The 25315-nt window shown below is 49.2% G+C and overlaps 1 protein-coding gene across 1 annotated transcript in view; it reads left to right on the forward strand.

Moving 5' to 3' along the window:
• Positions 1–492: 492 nt before the first annotated feature.
• The window catches only part of nr6a1a (nuclear receptor subfamily 6, group A, member 1a), a 45244-nt gene continuing 20421 nt past the window's right edge, over positions 493–25315 (forward strand). The window contains exons 1-2 of the mRNA XM_067231212.1: positions 493–559; positions 7703–7750. Of these exons, the coding sequence (XP_067087313.1) occupies positions 493–559; positions 7703–7750 (115 nt within the window). The remainder of the gene's footprint in view (positions 560–7702; positions 7751–25315) is intronic.

Consider the following 25315-nt stretch of genomic DNA (forward strand, 5'->3'; position numbering starts at 1 on the left):
ATCCGACTCTCGGGCACAGACCTGAGGTCACATTTTTCTCAATCTGGTAAAAATGTGGCGTATACCCTAATATTTTTATGGACATCTTGTCTACATGCCAAACATTCGTTATTTAGAGTACAGAATCCTTTTTATAGATATCCAAGATAATTGGTATTTTTCAGTTGAGCACAATAACCAGTAAGTGGTTTACACCATCTCTGTATGTCTATCCCATCGACTACAACTACGACGACCAAACCCTACATAACCCAGAATGCCCACAACGCGTGCGTCATTGCGTAATTTGTGTAGGGGGTGTGGGTGTAGGGGGTGTGGGTCAGCGATGTGAATGAACTGTTATTTTACTGACACCAGTGAGCATGGGACCACGGTCCGCGTAGTGATCCAAAGAGCGGAGGACCGCGAATCAAAGCGCTATAGCAGTTACGAATTAAATAGTTGTCTAAAGCGTCCGGTTCATAGAATCCAGTGCAGCTTTCATGAAGAAGGATGGAGATAGAGAAGAGGACAAATGGGTTCGAATACTCAGAGAAGAACAGTGCGAAGTCCGTTAATGGTGAGTATCTCCATCCCTATACCCCACTTCCATTGGGAGTGTGTAGGTGACATGTAAACACCATTGTTTTGACCGTTACGTTTTTCATGTGCGCAATTTGTTTTTTGTGTAACCTGTGTACATTCACAAATACTAAAATATAAGAACTGTTAGGCTACATTTCACGATTTGGAATAGCCAACTGTAAATGTACTGTAAATGTAGTCCTACCTGTCTATCTCATCCTATTTGTTGCTTTCTGGCCATAGGCCTATTGTATTTGTATCAAACACAACATAAAAAAAGACCAACAAAATACAAAAGTGTAGGCACAACTGAATTGTTCTTCAAACATGTTTACATATTGAAATCAGTACATATTTGATTTATTCCGTATGTTTTACTTGTAATGTTGGGTATCAGTACATCAGCATTTCCATTAGTTTTATATTTTGATGGGCTTGTTGTCTACTGGGAACAGAGGTAGAGATGTTTTTATTTGGACGTGGGTAGTCATTGGTCTTTTGGAGATCGTAAAAGGTGAACTTTTGAACTTGGAGAACGCCCTAAAGCAGTTCGGTTTAGTCACAAATTCATGTGTTGCCTGTGGCACTGGAAATGACCAGTAAGAGAAGGCCCATAGCTCGAGCCCATAGTTCCAACTGAAATGTACCAAATTGTGTACAACGATAGAATCAAAGCAGTTAAAACAAGCTACCATTTTTTTTTATCTTAAGAACTTTGTTTTAATTAAATGATAAACTCTGTTTAATCTAAAATAAAATGGATGCATTTACTGCCAATCACATGCCAGGGAGACTAGGCTACTGATTATTTTACCATTTGCTCTATAAGCTACAGGTGCGGACATAATTAGTATGCAAATTGACTAGTCTGTTACATTTTCTTTCGAAAGGAATAAACCGTTGTTGACACAGTATCGGACTGAGTCTGCACACTCCTTGTTCCGTGTGGATAAACGCCAATGCCATTTAGCAAAATGCGTCAAAGAGTACAAAGATTCATTTGCAAGATTTTAAGAAACAAACTAAAACAAACATCCTTTCGAAATGTGTCGAGCTAATTTAGAAATTCAGTGTTTGCCAAGAGCTCTTTAGACAAAACGGGCCTTTCCTTCTCGAGATTTAATGTGTATTAATTAGGGCCCTAATGGTTTCAATTACTTTCAAATAGCCTTGGTACTGTCGAACATCTTACATAATGTATACGGACTTACCGCATTCATTTCAAATATAGGGTTATTTTGCTTTGCTTTTGTTTTAATGACGAGTCACAAAATCAATCAAAGGCAATTTGAGTAGTTTCGTTTGCAATTAAATTGTTTGCCTATTGGATATGTTTTGCATTTGGAAAAATAATTTAAACAATCTTTAAATTACATTTTATACACACTCATACATTGCCCAAAATGAATACTGCCAAAAAGGTTTACATATATAATGTTACCTACAGCTTACATTCACAAATCATTTACAAAAAAACACAGGGAAAATACGTTAAGTTGGCTAAATGCCTATTAACAGAAATCTTCACAAATTGGACAAGAATACTTACAGCTTACTAAAATGTTTTCATATACTTTCATTGTAATTTGTGATTAATGCGTAATTTCCATTCCCTTTTAATCAAATATCCATTCTCACTGATTCAATCAAAATTGACAGGAAGGCTTTTTTGTCGTCTCTAATCAATGAAACTGATCTTGTTTTAATGTAATTGTGCTCGCATTAAGCAAAACAGAAAGAATATGTTTCGGTGGATGCAGTGGTGTTTGTCCTCAGGGGTTGAGGCTTGCAAAGCAGCTTTTGCCAGAGGAGTGAAAGAGAGTGCTTTGTCAGCCTTCCACTGTGGAGGGGGTGGAGGGGGAAGAAGCCCACAGGCTTTCCTTTCCCTGGGGGGAATAGCTGTGTTGTGGGTGGAGACAGAGGAAGGACAGGATGAGCCCCCTGCGGTGAAGGTGAATGAGGACTGCGGAGTACAGTACAGGGGGTGGGAGAGGGGAGAGGGGTGGGAGAGGGTTACAGCAGGCAGATGTCATCAATCATGTCTCTAGGCCAGGGGATGGTCTTAACTCAACTCCCTTAATTCCTTCTCCTATCTACTGATTTTTGTCAACACAGCAGTCCAGGGACATTAAGGCTCATTCTCTCTTTAGATTTGTCTTTAGATTACTGGTTTGGGAAGAGCAGTCACTGTAGATATTGTGAAATTTGATGAAAATGACAATAAAATGTCAGTTATGTTGAGTATTTATTTGGCTACATAAAGAAAGATTTATGTACGAAAGGACTGGAAAATCAAAGGCCGATAGAAAAAGTATGGCAATTACATTGATGAATGGGTGTGAAGATAAGACTGCTTCATTGTAAATGTTCATGATTTACTGTGAACGTATCAACTTTATTCAAAAAACAATGTGTGCATCACAGTTTAGTTTAGATACAATCATTTTTTTAATTTTTATATACTGGATATATAAAAAAAAATATATATAAAACATTCCTAGAACAATATAAAATGTTATACTCGCCATTTAAAATGATTTATTTGTATTTCAACATATATCTGTGTTGTTTTATAGACATATTTCTCATTGATGTTATATCTTGACTGTGTCTCTGCATCTGTGAAAGGAGAGAGAGATGGAGAGAGAGGGAGAAAGAAATAATGGTGCTCCAAGGTCCTCATCCTGTCCCTGGGCACTGACAGTGCTGTTACCAGGCAACACCACATTCCTCTGGTCATCCCTGACTTGAAACTGAGCAAGGGGGATAATCAGATCATGTCTACTTTAGGAGCCCAACAACAGGGGTCTGATAACGTGTCAATACAGACCTTGCACAATGCACCATAGTATCAATATAGGCACACTGGAAACATCTTTCACAGATCTCAGAAAACTCTCAGTACAGAGTTGTCGTTTTCTTTATGCGTCGCGGCATGTCTTTATTGGGGTCCACACACAGAGGAGGTAATAATGTTCCCTCTGGGCTGCTGTGAGACCAGAGCTATTGGAGATGTTGCTCTTGAAGTAATAATGGCCGAGTCTCTAACTGACCTCCATCTGACCCAGGAAAGTATTTACAACCTTCACTTGATCCATGAGCTCGAGAGAGCGAGAGCGAGAGAGCATGCAGGAGGAGAACCAGCCTGGTCGCATGCAAGGAGGCAATAACTTGGCTGGAGGCAGCAGTGGATGTTGTTTATTCATGCGAGCCCACAGAAAGCAACAGTGCCTTTAGGGTCAGGGGGACTTAACAGCTGGGATTGAGATGTAGTGGGGTTGGTGAGAGGGGGTCGTTAAGTGTGTTTTGTGGGGAGCCCGTACAGTAAGTGCTTCCAGGCAGTTGGTACAGTGACACCGCTGGTCTGTTAGCCCAGGGACAGGCTTTTGTCAGGGCTCTGTGATATTCAACACTTTAGCCAGCCAAGAGCCATAAATGTCTTCAATTTGAGTTTGAATTTGGGTGGAGGATGAGTTTACAGGAGGCTGTAAAGCACCGAACTTGGTATGTAGAGAAGTAATGTCCTTCCTGTGGAAGTGTGTCTCACCGAACCAGAGGATGTCGTTGTTAACGGCTGTTAAAAAGCAATGGCTTTTTCCTTCAGATTCGTGAGTTGTCTTTATCGCTTTTAGAAATTGCCCCTTGATAGAGTATCCCAAAAATGTGTCAGTTTTTGACTGCTAAGGTCTGTCCTCTGTGAGAAAAGGGTCCTTTTTTTGCGTTGTTCAGAGGTTATTGGTTCTGAAAGAATCATCAGGCCAAACTCATAGATTTAGTATAGCCAAGTAAATATCTGCCTCTGACACCACAGTAATTTCACAGTCAACAGCAAAGATACACAGTCCCATGCCCAATGACTATTTTAACAGGGATCCGCTAACAATTTTCGAACCTCCTTCTGTGAACCTTCCCATTACCTCACGACACAGCCAGTTTGCCCAGCTAGCTAGACATTCTACACTACAAACTTGGATGAGAATCTGAAGTAAAAAGTCACAAGCGCACTCCTTAATGTCTCAGCCGTTAATTTGTCTTTGCGCGATGATTATTTTAAGATGCCCTTTCGCCCTGTGAATGTGTTTGTGCTGTGTGTGTGTGTGTGTGTGTGTGCGCCCACGCAATCCAGCTCAGAGGTAGTAAAACCCCGACCCCTGTTATGATGAAAGGGAAGTTGGATCCTTTGAGCGTGTCAAGCAGTGGTGAGGAAGCCCCTCCCCTCTCTCTCTGACCAGGGCTTGACCCTCTGCTCAGACTCTCACAATCCCCCCAGATAGAGACATCAGCTTCACATCTCAATCAACGTGACTTCATTTTCTTTCCACTAGACGCTTGTGAAAATGTAAACGTGGGGGGAAAGGTTTGAGGGATTATTGTCCCGCGAACATCCAGAAGGCAGTGTTTTGCAATGAGGATATGGATATGTTCTTTCTCAGTGTCTTAGTAGAGTATAGAGAAGAGCCTGTGGTTGAGACCGAGGGCTCAGGGCAGAGTACAGGACGCCGTAGTGAACTTGAGGCCCCGTCGGGAAGAGCAGGCCGAAGAGAGAGCTGTCAGCGAGTCGGGGCAGCATGCATTGTTAGCCAGGAACAGAGGAGGGGACAGAGTCGACATTGTGCTGCGTGATGTTACATGGCCGGGTCAGGGGTCAGGTGTGGAGGTCAAAAGGATTGGCCACGTCGCAGCCTGTGGAGCGAGCGCGCACCCTTGTTTTTGCCCACAATCTGTCACTTAGGGAAAATCCACCACGGTGAATGGCGAGGTGGCCTTCGCCTTTGACTGAGACGGCTAATTATGCTCTATGCCAAGTCCACAATCCCCTCTGTCTTCTTGAGGAGAGGTCAGAGAGAAACGTTGGCCTGTGGTTGGAAGCGGAAGAAGACAAATGGAGAACTCCCTTGGGTACTTGGGATCATGTTCAGGTAGCACTCCAGTCAATTAATTAACACCCACATTAAGAAGTCAGGTAGAATGGACCTCCAGCATGAGGCACTAAGGACCCACCCCAGTAAAACTACCGTAGCTGAACCACCCCTGGTACAAAAGCAGTGACCCGCCTAATGTGAGGCGATCCAGGCCTAGGATCAGGACTAATATCAGGTAACAGTGCTAGGCTGTGTGCTCCCCCGCCACACGGATATAGCCTTCCATCTGCCGTTTCAGGCTTTTCATAGCGCAGAGTGACACTTATCTTTGAAACTCCCCAAGACATGCTCTGTTGTGTCTGTAGGAAAAGGTTGTCTTTGGCACTTCTGCCCAGGGGCGGTTCAACTGTGGCTTCTCATAGCAGGTGATTCATTTAGTCCTGTATTGTCGTGAAAACAATGATGTATCTGTCTCTGCCTCTTCCCATCAATCTTCAGTCACTGTCTAGAGGGGAAGGGAGGGGGAGGGGAGCACTGTAACTGCCAATCACCATTCAGCTTGAGAGAGCGCATTCTTTTCAACAGGCAACCGTCGGAACTTCTTGTTTCTCCCTTCCCTCCTTCCTTGCTTCCCTCCTTCCTTCCTTCCCTCACTTTCTTCTACCCCAACCCCACCCCCCCTCCCCTCCTTTCTCCTGGCTTCATTCTTGGCCAGGCCTCCCAGTGTGACATGTGATAGATGTGGCAGGGCTTGGTGGTAAGATAAGGCCAGGCTGACAGGTAGAGGCCACTCTACTCCGGTGACAGGCTGGTGTGCCCCTCCGCTGGCCAAGCGGAACACTGGCCATCTGGGACAGACGATCTGGGACAGTGATGGACTGATGTAGGGGCCTGATGAGGGTTTTTCGATGGGGGCCCCAAGTGTTCCGAGATGGTTCCAAACTGACACGAGGGGCCGCGCTAATGGGTGGGGGTGTGCCGGGGACTTGCTGTACATCCAAAGCTACACTTTGTTGCATGTGTATTGTGTTTGAACCCCTGCACTGGGGCCTCGCACCGCCAACCTCGCCATATGGCTCTGTGGAAAGGAATGTGGAATGGTATACGGTTGATATTTTTTTTCTACCGCTTTGGCTTTACATCGTCGTACAGTACGGGAAGAAATGTTTTGACGTATTCTCGATAGCTGGGCTTCTTGGTCACTCAAGTTGGCCCCGTTCCCTTTGAGGTGTCGCCTAACACCCCCGACCCCGCCAGAAGCTGCTCTCGACAGAAGACTTACAGTATCCAGACCGCTGAAGTGAATGCATCAGCGAGCACGCATACCCTCTTATCCTGTCCCAGTAGGGGGATAGAGAAACCAAACAAGGACCAGTATGCTGTTTTGATTGCGAGCTGATTGCGCTGGAGGCTGTGGAGGGTTTTAGGGGTGAAAGGTTAAAGATGCAGCCCTTCTTTGACAACACACAAAGGACTGCAGCAGAGGATCCTCCAGAAGACCAGCCTACCCCTGGAAGCCCTCCCTGCCCCGGGCTGTAATGGCCAATCGGCCGTCAGGAGGATTAGCGAGAGCAGACCACACACTGGAGTTTCATTCTTCTCTCTCCGGGGTCTTAGCCCATTATTAGCTGAAACGCCGATGATTTTTTTCGGCGTCTTGATTTCAGATAGGGATAATCTTTGCCTTTTGTGAGAATGTTTTCCGAGCAATTACCGACCCATTTGTAGGCTTGTGATATCAGTGTGAAGAAGCTGGGAGCACACAGTGTCATAAGCACAGGGGCACATTGTGTGTGTGTGTGTGTGGGGGGGGGGGGGGGGGTGGGAGTTGGGGGGGATTGTGTGTGTGTGTGTCCTGGCACGGGCTGTATCCTCCGGGGAGAACATATGCCGGTGTGGGGTGTGGGCGGCCTGGCGTGTGCCGGGTCAGGGGTCCCCAGCTGTTGATATCAGGGCGGCGTGCCGACCAGGGTGGGAGGCAACTGATACACAGCCAGGGCACTCCACACACTCGTGTGTTTGAACACCCGCCCGCCCCGCCAGCACGTGTGTGTGTGTGTGTGTGTGTGTAAATAAGAAGCGGACAGACGTCCAGTATGGACCCAGTTCACAGCACAGATGGCGAGGGGGGGGGGGTCCAGCCCTCGTCCCTGACTGGGTCTCTCTGCTAAGTCAACATGATGGATCGGTAGCCTCAGCCAGACCTCTTAACTACTGTAAATGATCTCTCTATCGCTTTCACTCATGGCCCAAAATGTCCCCCTTTTGTCTTCCAGGCTTCTATGCTGACCACTCACTAGAAGGCGAACAGAATGATGGGATGGGTAAGTCGATCCTATAAGTTCACTCCCTGCAAGATAGCATTTAGCGCCAGTCATTCGCATTAGCACATGGCGGTATCGTTGTAACTTTATTAACTTGACATCGACAGTTGCCCGTGTTGTTACTTGCTCACCTTCAGCTGCGTCTGTGTTCAGTGAGAAGATGCTTTTACAAGGTAAATCTAAAGACATTTTCACCGTGGTCAAATAGTTATGTGTTCTATCAAAGACAATAACGACACTTAGGCCAAGAGTAACATTTAGATCAAACTTGTTTTTAAAGCATCAGCAATTACATTTATACATGATTAAAGGCTGAATGAGTACATGAATACATTGTGTAATTATGAATTTGTAATCTTAAGCTTTAGCATTACATATATAAATGTTTTAAGATGCCCTCATTCACCCCACGCCTGCAGTTTGGCCCTTTGCACTAGATGGCAGTGAATCTTGCTTAAAGATCACTGTCTGGTGGTGACTAAAATGACACTTTTGTTACTCATAAAGTCCACTAGAGGGCAGTGTTTTTTTTCTCTCCAGACAGCATCAATCACATCCTATTATACGACCACTTGGTGGCTCTTGGGTAAAACCATTTATGACGACTGCATAATTTATGTACGAAAAATGTCTCCTTCAAAAACATCTACTGAATTGTAATTTCACATCTGGAATTCATTGAGTTTGATAGTTTGATAGTGTCCTTTGGTCTCAGTGGCATTTCCTCCCACAGTGTTTGTGTTTGTTCTGTAGTTCTACTGACTGCTGGTTCAATCCCTCTCTCAGCTGGGCTGCTGGCTGCTGGAAAGGGGCGGGGCAGAGCCTTGAGGGTGGGGGGGGGCGGGGGGGGGGGCGGGGGGGGGGGCTCCAATGTTCAGGTCCAGGTTCAGGCGAAGTTCACTTTGGCTCCTCTTTGCCCTGAGTGCAGTGCCAGGTGGCACAGCACAGAGGTCAGAGGTTAGTATCAGTTCAGACCCTCCTGACCCTCTGTGACCCCGCGGTGACTCCATGCTGACCTGATTGTGTGCAGCGCTCTGCTGGACTGGACTTTCTCAGCAGCCTCTGTGTCCAGGCCTCTATAAACCTGTGGGAGTCTGTAATAACTGGAAGGAAGCTTGGGGGAACTATTAAACCTGCGCACCAGAGAAAGGCTGGCATTGTTGCCCTGGTGAAGGAGGAGGCATAGATTTATGAGGCTGAGGCTGATTGGGTTGTAAACTTGAGGAGGCGGGATCAGGGTTACCAGAGCTCTCCCTTGGCTTATTCTCCTCCCAGGATGCCTAAGTGCACGGAGTGGGCAAGGGTGATTTGGGGGTCAAGGGGCTGGAGAAGGTGGAGGGGGGAGGGGGGGTGGGCAACCAGGGCTCCCCTAGCTTGTAAATACTATGACAGGGCTGGGAATCCAGAGACCCCCATTCAGCGACCAAAACACAGGTCAGAGGTCAAATAGCTGAGTTTGCAACAGCTGTTTTCAACTCTACTGAGTAGACAAAGTTTTAATGTTGACACTCAAGAGTTGCCCCGAAAACAGAAAGTGGCACGTTGAATGGAAGGATTCTCTACCTGCTGTCTGTCTGTGTAGTCGACTCCACAGGCTCCCTGTGAAACAGCAACTGTTACATCAGTTTAGAAGCACAGAGCTGAACCCTTTTAATATAATTTACGTATTTTATACAGTTTGCATTTCTGAAATCATGTGACTAAAATGAATGTAAATACAAAGTCTGTTTTACATCAGACTGAATGCAAAGCAGAGGGAACTCAAGACCACTGGAAACTGTATAGTAGGCTGTCTATAGGAGGATCTCAACTGTCACTCACAGCAGCAGTGATGGCTCCTCCCCTTGATCACCTTCAGTATGACCTGGCCCAGGGCCTACAGCCCTCCCACACACCCCTGCTCAGTGGTCACAGCTGACCAATCACTGCTCACCGAGGCATTTGTGAGGTTATCAGGGGCTTAGTGTTTGCCTCTGTCTCGTGGTCAATCATTACCAGCTATCTATTCACTGGAGCTGGATAAGGCCTAGGCCTTTGCTCTAAGAAGGTTGAATTGGTCGTAAAGTACCGTGTTACAGTAAGGGCAATTGGGGTGTGTTCTCTCACAGATTTGGTTAGGTATACCAATAGCACATGCGCATACTTTTATTGTCACCATGATTCAATGCATTGATTGGTACGTCTCTGGGCTTTTCTCTGTTGCCTGACCTGCCCGTTTAGAAAATGTTGCTGCGAAGCGGTCCACCCCGTTGTAGTGTGGAGTAATAACCACAAGGGGGCAGCAGCCATTTGTCGTTTCTTCCACAGGATGCATGGCTCCCACATGCAGTCATTCTTGGACTCTATGAACTCAACATTCATATGGAAGTACTTGGCTGAAACCCAGCACATGCTTTTCCTTTGTCCTCACATAAACTGAGCTAACTTCAAAACTTGTGTTCAAAAAGTCATTGATCCTCACATCTCGGCCATTTTTCCAAACCCAGGCTCTCTTACCAGTGTTTTTTAAGAGTCCTCCTTTTAATCCCGTCCAATCGTACTCATGCATGAAGGGGCATTGATTTACATTAAGCGGTGACAGATGCTGTAACTGTATGTAGGGGGGAGGGAATTTTTTCCCTTTCCATTTGTGCTCGAACGGTGCTGTATGCACTCTTTGATTTATGTCATTTCTCTTTGGCTGTGCGCGCCTGCTATTTGACTTAGCTGTAACGGCGTGTGTGCTGGAAGCTTTAGCGCTCTGGCCGACGCGCATTCTCTTCATCTGGACTTTTAATAATTTATGACCAGATTCGATTCGCCGTTTTTCTCCTCCGCTTTGATGCGACTCGCGTTGGCGTGAGGCTGGGGGGGGTCAAGCCCGCGGAGTGTTTCCAGGTCATCCAGAAGTGGGTCATGCTGTTCCCTGTGTCAGTGCCTATAACTTCACTGTGTGTGGCGATGACAAAGCCCAACTCCTTTGGGGATAAACAAGCCGGGCTTTGAGCGAGTCCGACTTCCAGTGTTGCGTGTCACAAACACCCTAGCTCGTCTCCTAGCACCTCCTAGGTTGACATCATCTAAAGAGGGTTTTTCAGAAATACTCCTATTCACAGAGAGAATAGTCATAGAGATAGGACAACGAGCAAAGAATAGGCATCTAAAATATGTAGGAGAGAAACGTTTAATGATTTTCACCAAACTGATATCAGATACACGTGGATTGTATTGCGGTGATATTCCCTGGTGAAATAACAGAACACAGTTTATCAGTTTAAAGACAGATGACCCTGGCTGGTTCGTACAGCTCTGTCAGACACTTCCCACTGTAAATAAATGATAAAACATGCTTTAGGTCTGGCTTGACTGGAGAATGTCAATGTGCTTGAAATTCCCCAGAATGTTAACATAACCCTACAGGGCAATTACTGTGAAATGATTTCCATATGTCTGTATCTCCTCCAATTACCGACAGCGAAGGGGAAATTAACTTTCCAAGAATCAGGCTCGCAGATTGTTTCAGTTTTATTTGAGAAGGTCCACTTGAACCAAATCTGAAAGTTTGTGTGAAAACGTGTTGCTCTGCTTCACCCCTGTGATTGTTCTTGCCACAGTGAATTTGCTGAGTTGAAACTCCTATTTCAGGCTGTATTGTTTTGGCACGGTGAAAGGCTGAACACTCCCAGCTGTGTGGGGAGCGCTGTGGTCTGCACCCTGCAGCTGCCCCATCAGACAGCCCCACTCTGGGACTCCCTGTTTCACTTCGAAAAAACATAACCCTTTGAAAAACTATCGATGATACCCTCACACATAACAGTTAACATCGTTCCCCTGTTTTGCAAATGTTTTGACCTATTTACACGTCATCTTTATGTATTGCATTTCCTGTACACAAATATACCGTGCGTGTCAAAAGGATCATGTGTCGACGGGTCATTAATAACTATGGTCAAACCATATCAGTACCACGGTATCAGACACCATTACAAAACAAAGTCGGATGATGTTTAATGGTAAGGTCATGTGGGTTTGCAGAGTTGTTGCTAAGCTCCGTACATCTGGGTAGAGAGAGCTTCTTCAGTGACTCATCTGTGGTCCCTCTCGTACCTCCTAGCTTCAGTCGAGGCCTCGAGGTGTTTGTACCGCAGTCTGCATTCATTGATCAGTGAGTTGTTCTCATGTAAACCCACCGACAGCAATGAATGTTTATTGCAGCCTTAAGAGTTGGGCCTCGGGTGTGTGTTGGCGCCGGCCCGGGCACTGACGGAGGCTGAGCAGGCAGAGGTCCTCTCTCTGTGGGGGGTCTTGTCTCCTCTTCAGCTGGGTGCTAGGGTGGGGTGTGTGTGTGTGTGTGGGGGGGGGTGCTTGTGGGGTACAGTCTATTTGGCTGCCTGGTGGCTGCACTGTGGTGGCCCTCGGGGTACAGTCAACGGTCGATGGTTTTGGACAGTGGCTCAAACTCACCGACAGCGTTGAATGTTCACCGAGGGCACCAGGGGAGCACGGCCTCTGCCGGTCGGCCGTCCCAGCTCGTGTTCAGCTGGGTTCGTCTCCACACCACTTTTGAAATGCAGTTTTTAGCCCAGCAGCTATATAAAGTAATGTGCTCCTCTCTCTTGGCCCACAACGAGTTTGTCGCTGCCAAGTTTTGTTACCACCCATGTTGACGTTGAGTCCCTAATGACGTGGATAGGAAGCCAGGAGAGGTGGAGAGCCGTGGTTTGGGGTTTCCTGAAATAGTCTAGGTCCTGTGGCTTTGGTGAATACTATTATCTATTTTCCTCTGCTGGGGCGAAAAGCCTGCTAACAAGACTCTCACCTTGCCAAGCTTCCAGTTCCTGCTCTTCTCTCCCCCAGTGATGTCCTCACATTTCCTCTCTCACACACACACACACACACACACACACACTCCGCCCATCCCAGGCAGCTGTAGGAGAAACAGAAGAAGAAAGCAAGCCCATGAATAAATGACAAAACAGCATGCCAATCAATCCTCGGCAAACGCTGAGCAGAAGCGGGATCACAGCGCACTGGTGCGCCCTGCAGCCTAGCCCCCGTAGCCTAGCGCCCGCATCGGAGCTAGTTAGACGACTGCTCCCTTTACCCAGCGCTGAACCCCAGCCACTGCGCTGGGGATGCATCTTCCTGTGTTAGCGTCTTTGAGGTTGGAAAAAATCATGCAGTCATGTTTTATTAATGCACTCTCCCATTTGGCTGATGCTCCTAACTGTGGAACATGCAGAGGGGATTTGGAACACACTTTTTCTTTTGTTCTTTTTTACACTTTGGCACACAAATGTGGGATTAAGGATGGGTGGGGAATACAGACTTCTGGTTAGAATATTAAGGCATGAAGTCGGCCTAATTATAGAGATATATTTTCTGGCTGTTTCAAATGATGTCCCAACGCAGAACTAGGGATTACCAGCTTCCTGCTGCTGTTATTTCCAACAAGCACGATAGAATGGGTTCCCAGATTTGGGGCTTCTCTAGTGTATGACTAAACCTATAGGCACATCATCCAGAGGAGCCTTCTAGCCATGTTGTTGCTTTGATGGGTGAAGGTGAAGCTGATGGAGACATGGCTGTCCTTACTTTCAGTTCACTGACTGCGGAAGAGATTCGCTTCTCCCTTACGGCAGAACTCTGCTGTCATGTCGCTCACACTCATGGCAGTTGAATTCCTATAATTTGTTGACTTTTCTCTCTCTCTAAATATGGTGATCCTCTCGCTTTTCCGCTCCAGGTAAACACCCTTTAGTTTTTCCAGCCTGGTCAGATTGGGTCCCGGTCTCTATGATTACCCTCGACTTGAGGGTCACTGGTTTTCTTGTTTTGGCCCTTGTTCACTTTGGCTCCCTGCCCCAAACACACAGGGCCTTTTCATTCTAGAATCTCTCTCTCTCTCTCTCTCTCTCTCTCTCTCTCTCTCTCTCTCTCTCTCTCTCTCTCTCTCTCTCTCTCTCTCTCTCTCTCTCTCTCTCTCTCTCTCTCGAATGGATCCTCTTCCTCCTCTCTGCTCCTAATTCGCAGGAAGCCATAGTACTCATAATTCTCAGGAAGCCATCGTATTAACACACATAGTCTGAATACTTGGAGAATATTAAATACTTATACTTTTTCACTCTCCACATTTGGGAGTATTCACTTTTGTGTACGTGACAAGTGTTGCGACTCAGTCGCAAACCGCGAGGGAAGAATGCGTGCGAGCGAGACTGGCTTGGAGACGAGCGACCCGGAGCAGAATGCGAGTCTGTCACTAAACCAGTGTGAACCCTGCACCGTTAGCACATTCCAGAGGTCAGACAATGAGAAGGCACACAGTGTACTGTCTGACTGTTGACGTCAGGCTGCCACAGTCCATAAACAGGCACGCCGTGCCTCGCTGGCACCGAGAAGCCGAGGCAGACCCGTCTGTGAGAGGTGCCATCATGAGAATCCATCGGGAGAGGAGAAAAATAAAGCTGGTGATTTTGCCGTGATCGACTTGGAACGAGTATAAAGGTTGATGTGTTGCCGTATCTCGTGACGGTTGGAATGTGAACGAGGGTCCTCTCACACACAACGCCCCGCACTTAACCTGACACTCCAAAACGTGGTCAGGATGCCAAGTCGAAAATACTTTGCTGGGAGTCTCTGAACACATGCTCACGTCACACAGACACACACACTCTTCTATTACAGCACACACTGTGATGGTCTCGCTTCATCTCAAATCAATTATTTGAGATGTAAATAGTTAGGATATCATGACGTAAATAATTTCTAGCTGTCAGTTTTGTGAGCAAGCTCAATCCAACTCAACAAATGTTCCATAATTACGATGTCAGTCAGATCCGAAGCTTAATGTCAAATCAGACTGCTGTGACATGATAACATTGGCAAAAATAACTAGCTTTTAATGAGATTGCCACTCGTTCGGCGAAGTTGTTCGATACCCTGTCGGAACTTTAAGGCACGTGGCACGCAGGGCAGCGTCGAGTCGTGGCACGCGGAGCCGATGTTTGAAGAAGCAACATATGCCGTGCTGCGGAGTGTGACAAGGGCTCAGGTGGACCACCTCGGGGCCTCTCGGAGAGGGCCTCCTCCTCCGCTGGGAGAGCTCTCCCAGGCTGAGAGCCAGGGCCCGCTCGGCCAGCCAGCCAGCCGGCCTCTCCAGACAGCTTCCTCCTCCACGTGCCACGGTCACGGCACTGCCAGCGCTCGGGGTGGGATTTGGTTTCCAACGATCGCGGAACGTGCCAGAGTCGTTTGTCATCTCCAACGCCAGAATGCCGCCACGGTAACGCCGCTAGCTGACTCCATTGTGCCAGGTGGGAGAGACTCTACCTCACTCACCTGGGTCAGTGAAGGGCCCGGCGTAAGAGTGTGAGATGAGAGATGGCACTCTCAGCTAAGTCAGACCTTACTAAAGGTTTAGTCTATATGACAGGATTTATTCTCTCTCTCAATCTGGCTCTTTCTCTCTCTCCTAATACCTCCATTGCAGAATTCCGGGAGAACTTTGAGTAGAATGATCTATTTGGTGGCATTGATTGACTGGGGTTTAATCTCACAGATTCCTTCTCTCTTTGTGGACCTCGGCTGAGCTCTCGTTTATTCCGTTCCCTGTGTACCTTTGAACCCGGGGAGATTCTCTGGACTCGGTCTGTCATGGCAGGCTGGCTCTGGAGGAGTGATCTACTTACAAGTTCAGGACACGGGTTCAGAATATGTCACTCATTTCAGTCAGAAGTGTTTACGCCGATGAATATTCATTCTCCGTCTCTTTTTTCGCGGCTGAGTCGTGAAAGCTGACTAAAAAGAGTTGGAACCTTTTGAGGGTGTCTGTAGGATTTAGCCGTGACATTTCTGTGGTGTCTGCTTCTGTCACATTTGTCTCAAACGGTCTCCTCTATAGGTCAAACCCACAGGCCGTTTTAAACACTAGCATTGGGACTACTCACAACAATATCCTTCCAAACTATCTCCCCACTTTGATATCCTTACAACGAAATGTTCAGTACAGTTTTTTGTTGTTGAAAGGCCTCATTAAATTAAGTCATTAAGACCCAACCGAAATATTTATCCATATACAAATATGAATATGTCCTCCTCGCCAACTCAAACAAAAGGTTATACAACCCTTGTTTATGGCGCATAATCCAGCGTTTAATCTCCCTTGTAGACGCAGTGCAGTCATGGCATCATCTCAGCCCCAGGGATTAGCCCTCCTCCTATGCTGAGTGTTTGCACTCGCTGCACTCCGGATCACAATAAATAAGGCATGCAGTGGGCCGCCATCACTGCACCCCATAACCCCCACCCCCCCCTCCTTTATCCCCCCAACCCCCACCCTCTCTCCTCCGCAGGGGGAGCAAAGGAGAGATGTCTCATATGGAGAGATTTAGAAATAGCACAGGATCAGGGGGGTGTGGGGGGTCGAGGGAGGGGTGGAGGGAGGGGGGGGGGGGGGGGCACAGGCAGCAGCAGCAGTGCTGATTTCATATTTCCGTTATCAGTGGGACCCAGTGGGGTGAGCCAGCATGGGAAAGACCTGAATTTAGATCGACCTTTCCTCTGCTCCCTGCGCCGCGCTGCCGTATGGCAGTTACCGGCAGCCGCGCCAAGTCCCTCGGCGGAAACGGTGCCTCCGTGTAGGACGGGAACCAACCGAAGGGGAGGCTGTACGCGTTTCTGTCGAAAGTCCCTATACTCTGAGTTCAGTCTCAGGGCCCCCTCTATAAATCACATACAACACACTCAGTCCGTAAACATCGCTCATGCTAATGTTGCCGGCGACGTTCATGCTGATGATGATGGACGTGGTACTGAGGTGATGAGTTGAGAGGCAGGCATTAGTGAGGACATGGGTCCAGGTGTTTCCGCGAGCCAGTGCAGCGGAGTTGGGAGCTGTGATTTAGAGTTGCTCAGAGATGAAACCTTCCTCTCAGGCAGTTTTTTTCCCTCCTCCCTGGCTCAGGAAATCTCGACTGAACTCATGTCTTCTTTCACGTTTCTAAGAGGCGTTAAACCTTTCTGGATTAAAGAAGGTAATCTGACAGGCAGAAGATTGTATTAGCTGGGAGTGTTGGCAGAGCCTTTAATTTCTCTCCCCTTTTCATTTCTCGCACTCCATCCCTCTCTCCCTCCCTCCCTACCGTCTCTCTCCCTCTCTCTCTTCATCTTACCTCATCACTGACCTGGGAGACAGCAATATTGTATTTTTATTTGGGAAATTTCCGGTCTCTTCTCCACACTCTTTCACACCTCTACCCCCCCTGCCCTCTCTCTCTTTTTCAGTCTATTTCTCTCTCTCTCTCTCTCTCTCTCTCTCTCTCTCTCTCTCTCTCTCTCTCTCTCTCTCTCTCTCTCTCTCTCTCTCTCTCTCTCTCTCTCTCTCTCTCTCTCTCTCTCTCTCGTTCCCTCCCTCTCTCTCTCTCTCACAGCACTGACAGCATACTTGTGTGAACCCCATGATTTATCGTCTGCTAATCCACGCTGATTATAGAGCTTTTCCACACAGGCCCTTATCTGTTGCTGAGCCTGCTTTTCACTCCGGAGCTGCCAATTATCACAGACCTGGCTCTGGCAGACAGCTGCAGGGGCCGACGCTCCAGGCCTCCAACGCGCACACGCTCGGACCTAGCGCGGGGGGGGGGAAGGAACCCACGGAGCGGGCCTGGACCGGAGACGCGGGGGGAAGCGAGCCCTCGTCGAGGTCCAGCCTGGTTCTAGTGCAGTCATGCCCACATTCTGAGGGCAGCGGTGGGGGAGGAGAGCGGGCTCGCCCGCGGGGAGGGTACGCACATGGGGGCCATGCGCTCAGCTGATGTGGGCTCTGATTGTCAGGGTAATGGGAAGTGACGTGTACATCAGAGCGATGTGGGTCAGAGAGGCAGATGACCAGCCTGCGGCCTGGATCTGCTGCTCCTGTCTAATCTGCTCCAGCGCTGCCAGACGGGGCTCTCTAATCGACCCTGATATTCAGTGAGCACACAAACACACATTACCCACTCTGTTTCACCACAGGGCACGGGGGCCACGCGAGCCCGAGCGCGCGCCGTGGAATACATTAGGTCCTGTTCCTGTGTCGTTCACTGTACTCAGATATAGTCATAAAGTCTTTTTTTTTCTTTTAGTTCGGGTCCCTAGTGAAACCGTGACAGAACCTCTATAAAATGGAGGATGGTAATAATTGGTTGTCGAGCATCGTGTTCCTTCCGATCAAATTTGTCTCAAGGCAAGATATTCTTTTAGGGAAACGGGGAAAGTAGGCAGTTGGTTTCCGTTACACTTAATGGGACAAATTGCTGTTCGTTGAAAGCATGCAGAATTCTGATTATACCGCTATATGTATCTTATCATCTCTGCTCTTGTTGCTTTGATGTAATGGCCACATTGGTTGCAGACATTTCCACGCTCTCATGGGTTGGAAAATGTTTATGCAGAATTTCTAAATTTGACCCTGGAGTGTGCTGCCTCCCAGCATTATGCTCTCCGCTGAGGAGAAATGGGTCGGCCCGGACTTGAGGCTAACACGATGTGGGCGAGAGAGGAATGCTCTGAAGCCATTTTGCGAGTGTTTGGCCAGCACCTGCGTAAGGTCTTAACAGCCCCATCATTGCCGTGAGGAGGTGACACACTGGGCCTTGAAGTGTTGTGACATTTTCTGCTCCAGCAGGTTTTTACGGTGCTGCAAGGGGCCCTGTAGGAGCCACCGCAGCCCGTTTAGCCAGTGCGAATCTGCTGTTGCCTCATCAAAGGCAGTAATTTCCTGTCTATTTCAACCCCCATCCCCCTACCCTGAGCTCTTGTCTGCTAATCCCACCCCCGCAGCCCCCCCGCAGCCCCCCTGCTGCCGCCCTGCCCCACTCTGCTCTCTGCTCTGTGCTGTGTGCTCTCTGCAGGGCTAGGCTGGGGCAGGGCTAAGGCTGCGCGGCTATAGGCATTGTGTCAGCAGGCTCGCGGCTGAGCGCTAACAAATCCTCATTGTCCAGCGCGGGGAGTGGTGACAGAGAGGGGGAATCTCTGTCTGGTTTCTATTCAAATTCAGGTAGAGAGGAGAGGAGGGGAGGGAGCAGGGAGCAGCTCCCCAGCCAGGGAGCAAAGTCCAGACCCCGCACAGGGCAGGCTCGGGGGGCCAGAGGCCACGTTACACAAGCCTCCCCCTCTTTTTCTCTTGGTCTCTCTCTCTCTATCTCTCTATCTCTCTTTCTGTCACTGTTTCTGAATCACTCACCCAAAGCACAGAGACTCTGATTTTCAAAAGTTCAACAAGTTTTATGTCCCCCCCCCCCCCCGCATTTGATTTATTATCAGCTAACAAGTTAGTGATGTGAAGCTAACTAGTTTTTTAGACCGAATTCCTGTTCATCGGTGGGCTCAAATTGAGCCCCTCTCGCTCTCGTGCTTTCTTAAAGGGGGTTATTGAGTTTGTCTTCTGGTAGTCAGATGTCCCTGGTGGCTACACTGAGATGTGTATCAGAGCAACAAGACTCTACATGTTAAGGCATCTCTCAGGACGACGTGTACTCGGGCCCTTTCAGCGCCTCGCTCCTATTCAGGCAGTCGGAGTCTCGGGGATGTGGCACACACGGGCTCACTGAAGTATTCTCTTCTGTTGACGTTCTCCAGAGCCCTGGTTGGTTTGAACAATGCCACTGGAAAGATGTATATATATATATAGACTTTTTCAGAGCTGCTACCAGTTCCTCGTGGCACTGATTTAATATCTTTTTTTTTCTTTTTTCGTACATTGCGGGGATTATTTTAGATGTTTGTTTTTACTGTTTTGTTATTTTGGCTGTCATAAGCCTTTGTAGTAGCGGGGGTTGTTTTTCAGTGTGGCTCTGCTGGTTTGTTCATCTGTGATCTGAATGATGTTTTTGGTGTCGCTAGTCCCCCTCTCAGACGGCTTTTGCAGTGGATTAAGGGCTTTGGACAAACGCAGACGCGACAGAAAAGATAGGGACGGCCGCCGTTTCCTGTCACTCAATACATTCCAACCTCCCCGACCCCCACACAACTCGCCAGAAAAGAAAAAAAAACGCGCGCGCACACACTCACTCAGTCACTCACTCACTCACACACACAGACAGACAAGCCTTTCTGCAAATAACAGTTCTCTCTTTCTCCTTCCTCTTTCAGCACCGCTCATATAACCTATTCCCATTTCCTGCGCTGTGTTCTCCTCTCTCATTACTACTTCACACCGTCTTGATACACGCCGGCTCACTAAAAACACACCGTCCCACGACAGTAGTCGGCGAGGGGAGAGAGGGGAGAGGGGGGGGGGGGAGACACGAGGTGCCTCGCTCTTTGAGAGGCCGGTCACGAAGTGAAGCATGGCCACCTCTAACCCCCAGGCGTCCCGTCCCCCCCCGCCCTCCAGCGCCCCCTGTCCCTGTAGCAGCTGGCTGACCTGTCTTCTCCTCCAGCCTCTAATGGCTGACCTGTCTTGTCTGGATGGGCCGGACTCTCTTTTGTCCTCTGTCTGGCTCAGTTCCTCCCCAGCCAAACACTGCTACTGGGCACAGCCGGCATTCTCAGAGACCAGCGTTACAAAACACACACACACACACAGAGGAATGGACGCTCACTCGCAGACGCTCACACATGCACACGAAGACACCCCCCCCCCCCCCCTCCTCCTCCTCTCTCACATACACTTTTGGCTACTTTGCACACTTTGTCCACCGCACACAATCTCTCTGTCTCTCTCTCTCTTTCATACATACATCCTTTTCAAAACTCTCACACACAGACCCTCTGTTTCGTACACACACACACTGTTGTAGACAAACTGTACCAGCACGTACCCCTTCACAAGACGACACGGCATACAACAAACACTGATGTACTACACTACACACATTTTCCTAGTTGCGTTATCTAAAGAATCTTTCAAAAAGGAGATTGAAAAAGTCTCCCTACAAATCTTTGTTGCCACAGTTGGTCGACAAGGACAGATGCGGTATGTGCTAAATGAATACATGACATTCTCATTCAGAAAATGGGGCACACAACCAAAAGGAAAAGAACAGTAACATCCCGCTCGTTGCAAGTGGAACAAGTTCCGAGTGTGAGTGTTATTTAAAGAGGCATGCAGACTTCATGCTGAAGAGACTGACACAGTTGGCCAGAGGTGAACTGTTACACAACAGCAAGTCAACGAAACGGACGCTGGGAACAAGGACTTCAAATAAAACGATACTCACCTAACGGACAGCTGACGATTATGCGATTTGTTTTCTTCTTCCATCTCCCCCCTTTCTGAAGGGGGGGGGGGGGGGGGGAGGACGCGCTCGTGGGAACAAAAAGAGAAAGAAAACAAAAGCTTCCATAGCCGGGGAGTAACTTCCCTCAAGTGCACACGCTGGAAAGTTGCTGTAGAAATGAGGGGAAATGAGTGGAACGGGCGCCTCTTCGTTTCTCTCTCTCTCTCTTTCTCCCCTCCCTCCCCTCTCTCTCTCTCTCTCTCTCCCTCTCCACCAGACACACACGCTCCGACACACTGCGTCTCTGTGTGATCCCCTGCCTGCTTCCAATGGGAACTCGGCCAGTCGTTTGCAAATACAAGTGCCTTACAAATCCCTCTATCTCTCTGCCTGCCACTCGCACCGCCACCTCTCTCTCTCTTTCTCTCTCTCTCTCTCTCTCTCTCTCTCTCTTTCTCACCCTTTCTCTTTCAGCCCCTCTCTCCCTAACCCTTTCTCTCACCCGGCGACACGCATCGACAGGCACACGCACACACAGACACACACAAAAGAGCTTGGCTATGCAAGTTATTGAACTGCTCCACATTTTCTTGCATGAACTATATATGAACCAGTTGATGGACAGGAGCACATTTAGTCATGTGTGGAGGAGAAAGGCCAGCCATTGGCTGAGCGTTGGAGAGCCAGGGGCTAATGCTGTCTGATTGGTCAGCTGTCCCACCATTGAAAGCAGAGCCTCTTTCTATTGGAAGGTTGCCATCCTGGGTGGGGCCACTATTTGGGTGACGGACTGCTGGTGAAAAAAATAAAAAATAAACCATTCTCTGAGTTTTTCTCAGAAGCAATGCCAGCTATGCAGAACACAGAAGTGAACTGCTCGGGGATATTGAGCACATATGAAGGAAATCGCTTGTGAATTTGATCGAATAGAACAGTCTGACAATTATATGCCTTAGAGGACTTCCTGAAACTTGAACTTGCACGCTTGCACAATAATGATAGATTCCAATGGTTTAAATCCAATAAGCTAAAATACATCACATTTAAACAAGATTGGGAGGTATATATTCATAATCATAGCCCCCCTGCAAGCAGGCTAGACTTTGGTATCCCACAGAGACTGAATGGCTCATGTCTAGTCTTATGATGCGCTGCACCCCCCCCCTCCCTTTGTGTGGGTGTATGTTTTTGTGCGTCTCCTTCCCCCTCTCCTCCCTCCCCCAGCCTCCCCTCCCTCCCCCAGCCTCTCCTCCCTCCCCCAGCCTCCCCTCCCTCCCCCAGCCTCCCCTCCCTCCCCCAGCCTCCCCTCCCTCCCCCAGCCTCTCCTCCCTCCCCCAGCCTCCCCTCCCTCCCCCAGCCTCCCCTCCCTCCCCCAGCCTCCCCTCCCTCCCCCAGCCTCCCCTCCCTCCCCCAGCCTCCCCTCCCTCCCCCAGCCTCTCCTCCCTCCACCAGCCTCCCCTCCTTCCCCCAGTGATGACGACAGAGTGAGTCCGGGAGGGCTGCCAAGTGCTTTCATTCACACCTGATTAGATCACTGTGACCTGGATAACATCACTGGGTTCCGCGCACCGCGCTACACCGGAGGGGGTGGGGGCATCGCCTTTTGTTTTGGGCACGCTTCCCGCCTGAATGAATGGACGGGGGTCTATTAAAGACAGGTGGAAATGTCTAACGATGTGATAAGAGGAGCCCACGAGAGGAGGGGATAGAGGAGAGAGCATTGGCAGACGGAGGATTTCTCCCTGGCCAGCGAGTGCGGGGAAAATCTGTTCTTAAGTGGACGTACGCCGTGCCTGAGATTCCAGTCTAAACTCCCAGATGCATGAGCGGTGGAGAGCTCCTGTCTTCCCAGTCCCCGTCTCTGTTGTAAAGCTGGAGATGAGGCTGGTTTGGATATCAGCATCCAGAGATAACGCCGAAAGTCGAGTTTAAGCTGGGTAACTTTCTTGAATAAAGTGGTGCTGTGTATGTCTTTACCACTCATAGACTCCCGCGTATAATGACTTAATTGTGGGTGGAGGGATGGAGGGGTGGAAGGATGGAGGGAGGAGGGCCAGGGGGGAGGTCTAAGCACATCCTGCAGCTATGTCTCTGATGACAGGTCTGTCCTCGACCTGCCCTCCACCAGTCTAAACACAGACCTGGACCCTTAAGGCTCGTCTCTGTGGTCACTCATACACGCGTCTTTACATAACACGCGCGGAGCCTGTACTTGCTTGTCTCACCTCCCTGTCTCACCCCTCTCTCGGTCTCACCTCTCTTCCTGTCTCACCCCTCTCTCCCTGTCTCACCCCTCTCTCCCTGTCTCACCTCTCTCCCTGTCTCACCCATCTCTCCCTATCTCACCCCTCTCTCGGTCTCACCTCTGTCTCGGTCTTGCCTCTCTCCCTGTCTCACCTCTCTCGGTCTCACCTCTCTGTAACGGACAGACCTCGTGCACGCGTGTTGTGCTAGCGAGTGGGTTTCCTTTGATGTGAGGCTATGAATGCCCCCCCCCCCGCAGGATCAAGTACAGTAGTAATGTGTGCGGAGGTGCTGACGGTGAGCTGCTGTGCTCTGCGTCTCTGGCCCTCCCCTGAACGCAGGCGGTCCTGAGCCTGATCTCGGGGAGTCATGCCGGCTCTTCTTGGGCAACAGGAAAACTAGGTCACTGTGCTGTGCATATACACTGTGTGTGTGTGTGTGTGTATGTGTGCAGCTGCAAAATAGGGCTTTTACATAAGAGTGGGATGGGTTCCACAGTTATGCAGCACTGCAGTTGCAGAGATGCTTTCAGACTGCAGCAAACCCCCCCCCCATGCCATCGTGAGTGTGTGTGAAAGAGTGAGAGACAGCGGGGAGAGAGGGAAAAAGAGAGGGAGAGAAACAGAAAGAGATGAAACTCTTCGTCCTCGGTGTAGATCCTCCAGAAGGCTGGAAAGGCAGGATCTTATTATCATAGCCAAGGCGCAGTGTGGAGACTTGAGAAGATTAGATGCTTCTTGCCTTTGAAGTGTATTTTTCCGTCCATTGTGCAATGGCAAATTCCATCAAGTGTTTGAGAGAGCTCTGATAAGAAGCATGGGTTATGAATGCGCCAGCATTAAAGCCCTCATGTGAGCATTAAGATGCAACCCTCTGCACTGCTCTCTGTAAATATTTTCCTCATTTCAGTGGTGTCAGTCATGTGAGTTTTATAGTAAGTCCACAGATGACAAAATAATATAGACAAAGGACGTTATGAATGGATGTCCAAATGTCAGACGAAGATACAATTCAATGCCTTTCTTTTAGCCTGAATCAACTACAAATATTGGTGTTTGTATAAGATAATGCAACATTCTTCCAGCGTCCAATGCCATATCTTTATTTGCTCTCAGGAGAATGTTTGCAGATAGGGGGCTGGAGGGGTAAGAGAACAGGGCTAGTTCTGGGGGGCTGGAGGGGTAGGGGAACAGGGCTAGTCCTGGGGGGCTGGAGGGGTAAGGGAACAGGGCTAGTCCTGGGGGGCTGGAGGGGTAGGGGAACAAGGCTAGTCCTGGGGGGCTGGAGGGGTAAGGGAACAGGGCTAGTCCTGGGGGGCTGGAGGGGTAGGGGAACAAGGCTAGTCCTGGGGGGCTGGAGGGGTAAGAGAACAGGGCTAGTTCTGGGGGGCTGGAGGGGTAAGGGAACAGGGCTAGTCCTGGGGGGCTGGAGGGGTAAGAGAACAGGGCTAGTTCTGGGGGGCTGGAGGGGTAAGGGAACAGGGCTAGTCCTGGGGGGCTGGAGGGGGTGTGATCAGCCCTGCGTGGTCAGCGGGTCTCAGATTGCAGGGGTGGTCATGGAGGTGGTGCGCCTCTTTGATCTCCTGTGTCGGTGTGTCCCTCCTCACCTCTTTGAACTTCACTCTTTCGTTCCCCCAAGTTAGTTCCCTCGGAGGCTCCGGGGTTGGGTGTCAGAATGGGGGGGGGGGGCGCGTACCCTCAGGCCTGGTGTGCTCGTGGGGGGTGGGGGGGCCAGTGGTCAGGGGGACCGAGCATCCCCTCCGTGCCTCGCGGGGCCCCGCCGGACAGGATGTCCCCCAGGACCAGGGTGAGGAGTGACGGGGCCGGCCGGCCCTCAGATCCGGTTGCAGGGCGGTGTGGGTGTGCGGCGTCTCCCAGACCAAATACAAACAGTGTGGGGCTGGGGAGGGGGGGGCTGTCTGAACACGCCCGCCCCATCTGGGGGGTAAGGCCTCGGGTCTCTGTCAGGGTGATGACCCCATGTGCCTTCCCCTCCGGCTCACATCCCTTCCTGCTCAGCCCTCCAAACACCCAGATGGTGAGCGCAATGACAGGGAAGATAACTGAATTTAACATGTGAGTGATCACTTAAGCACATCGGTTACCACTGGTTCTGTCGCGATGCTCGGTGGATGCCTGATACA

The sequence above is a fragment of the Osmerus mordax genome, chromosome 28 (genome assembly GCF_038355195.1).
Source record: "Osmerus mordax isolate fOsmMor3 chromosome 28, fOsmMor3.pri, whole genome shotgun sequence".
Classification (NCBI taxonomy): domain Eukaryota; kingdom Metazoa; phylum Chordata; class Actinopteri; order Osmeriformes; family Osmeridae; genus Osmerus; species Osmerus mordax.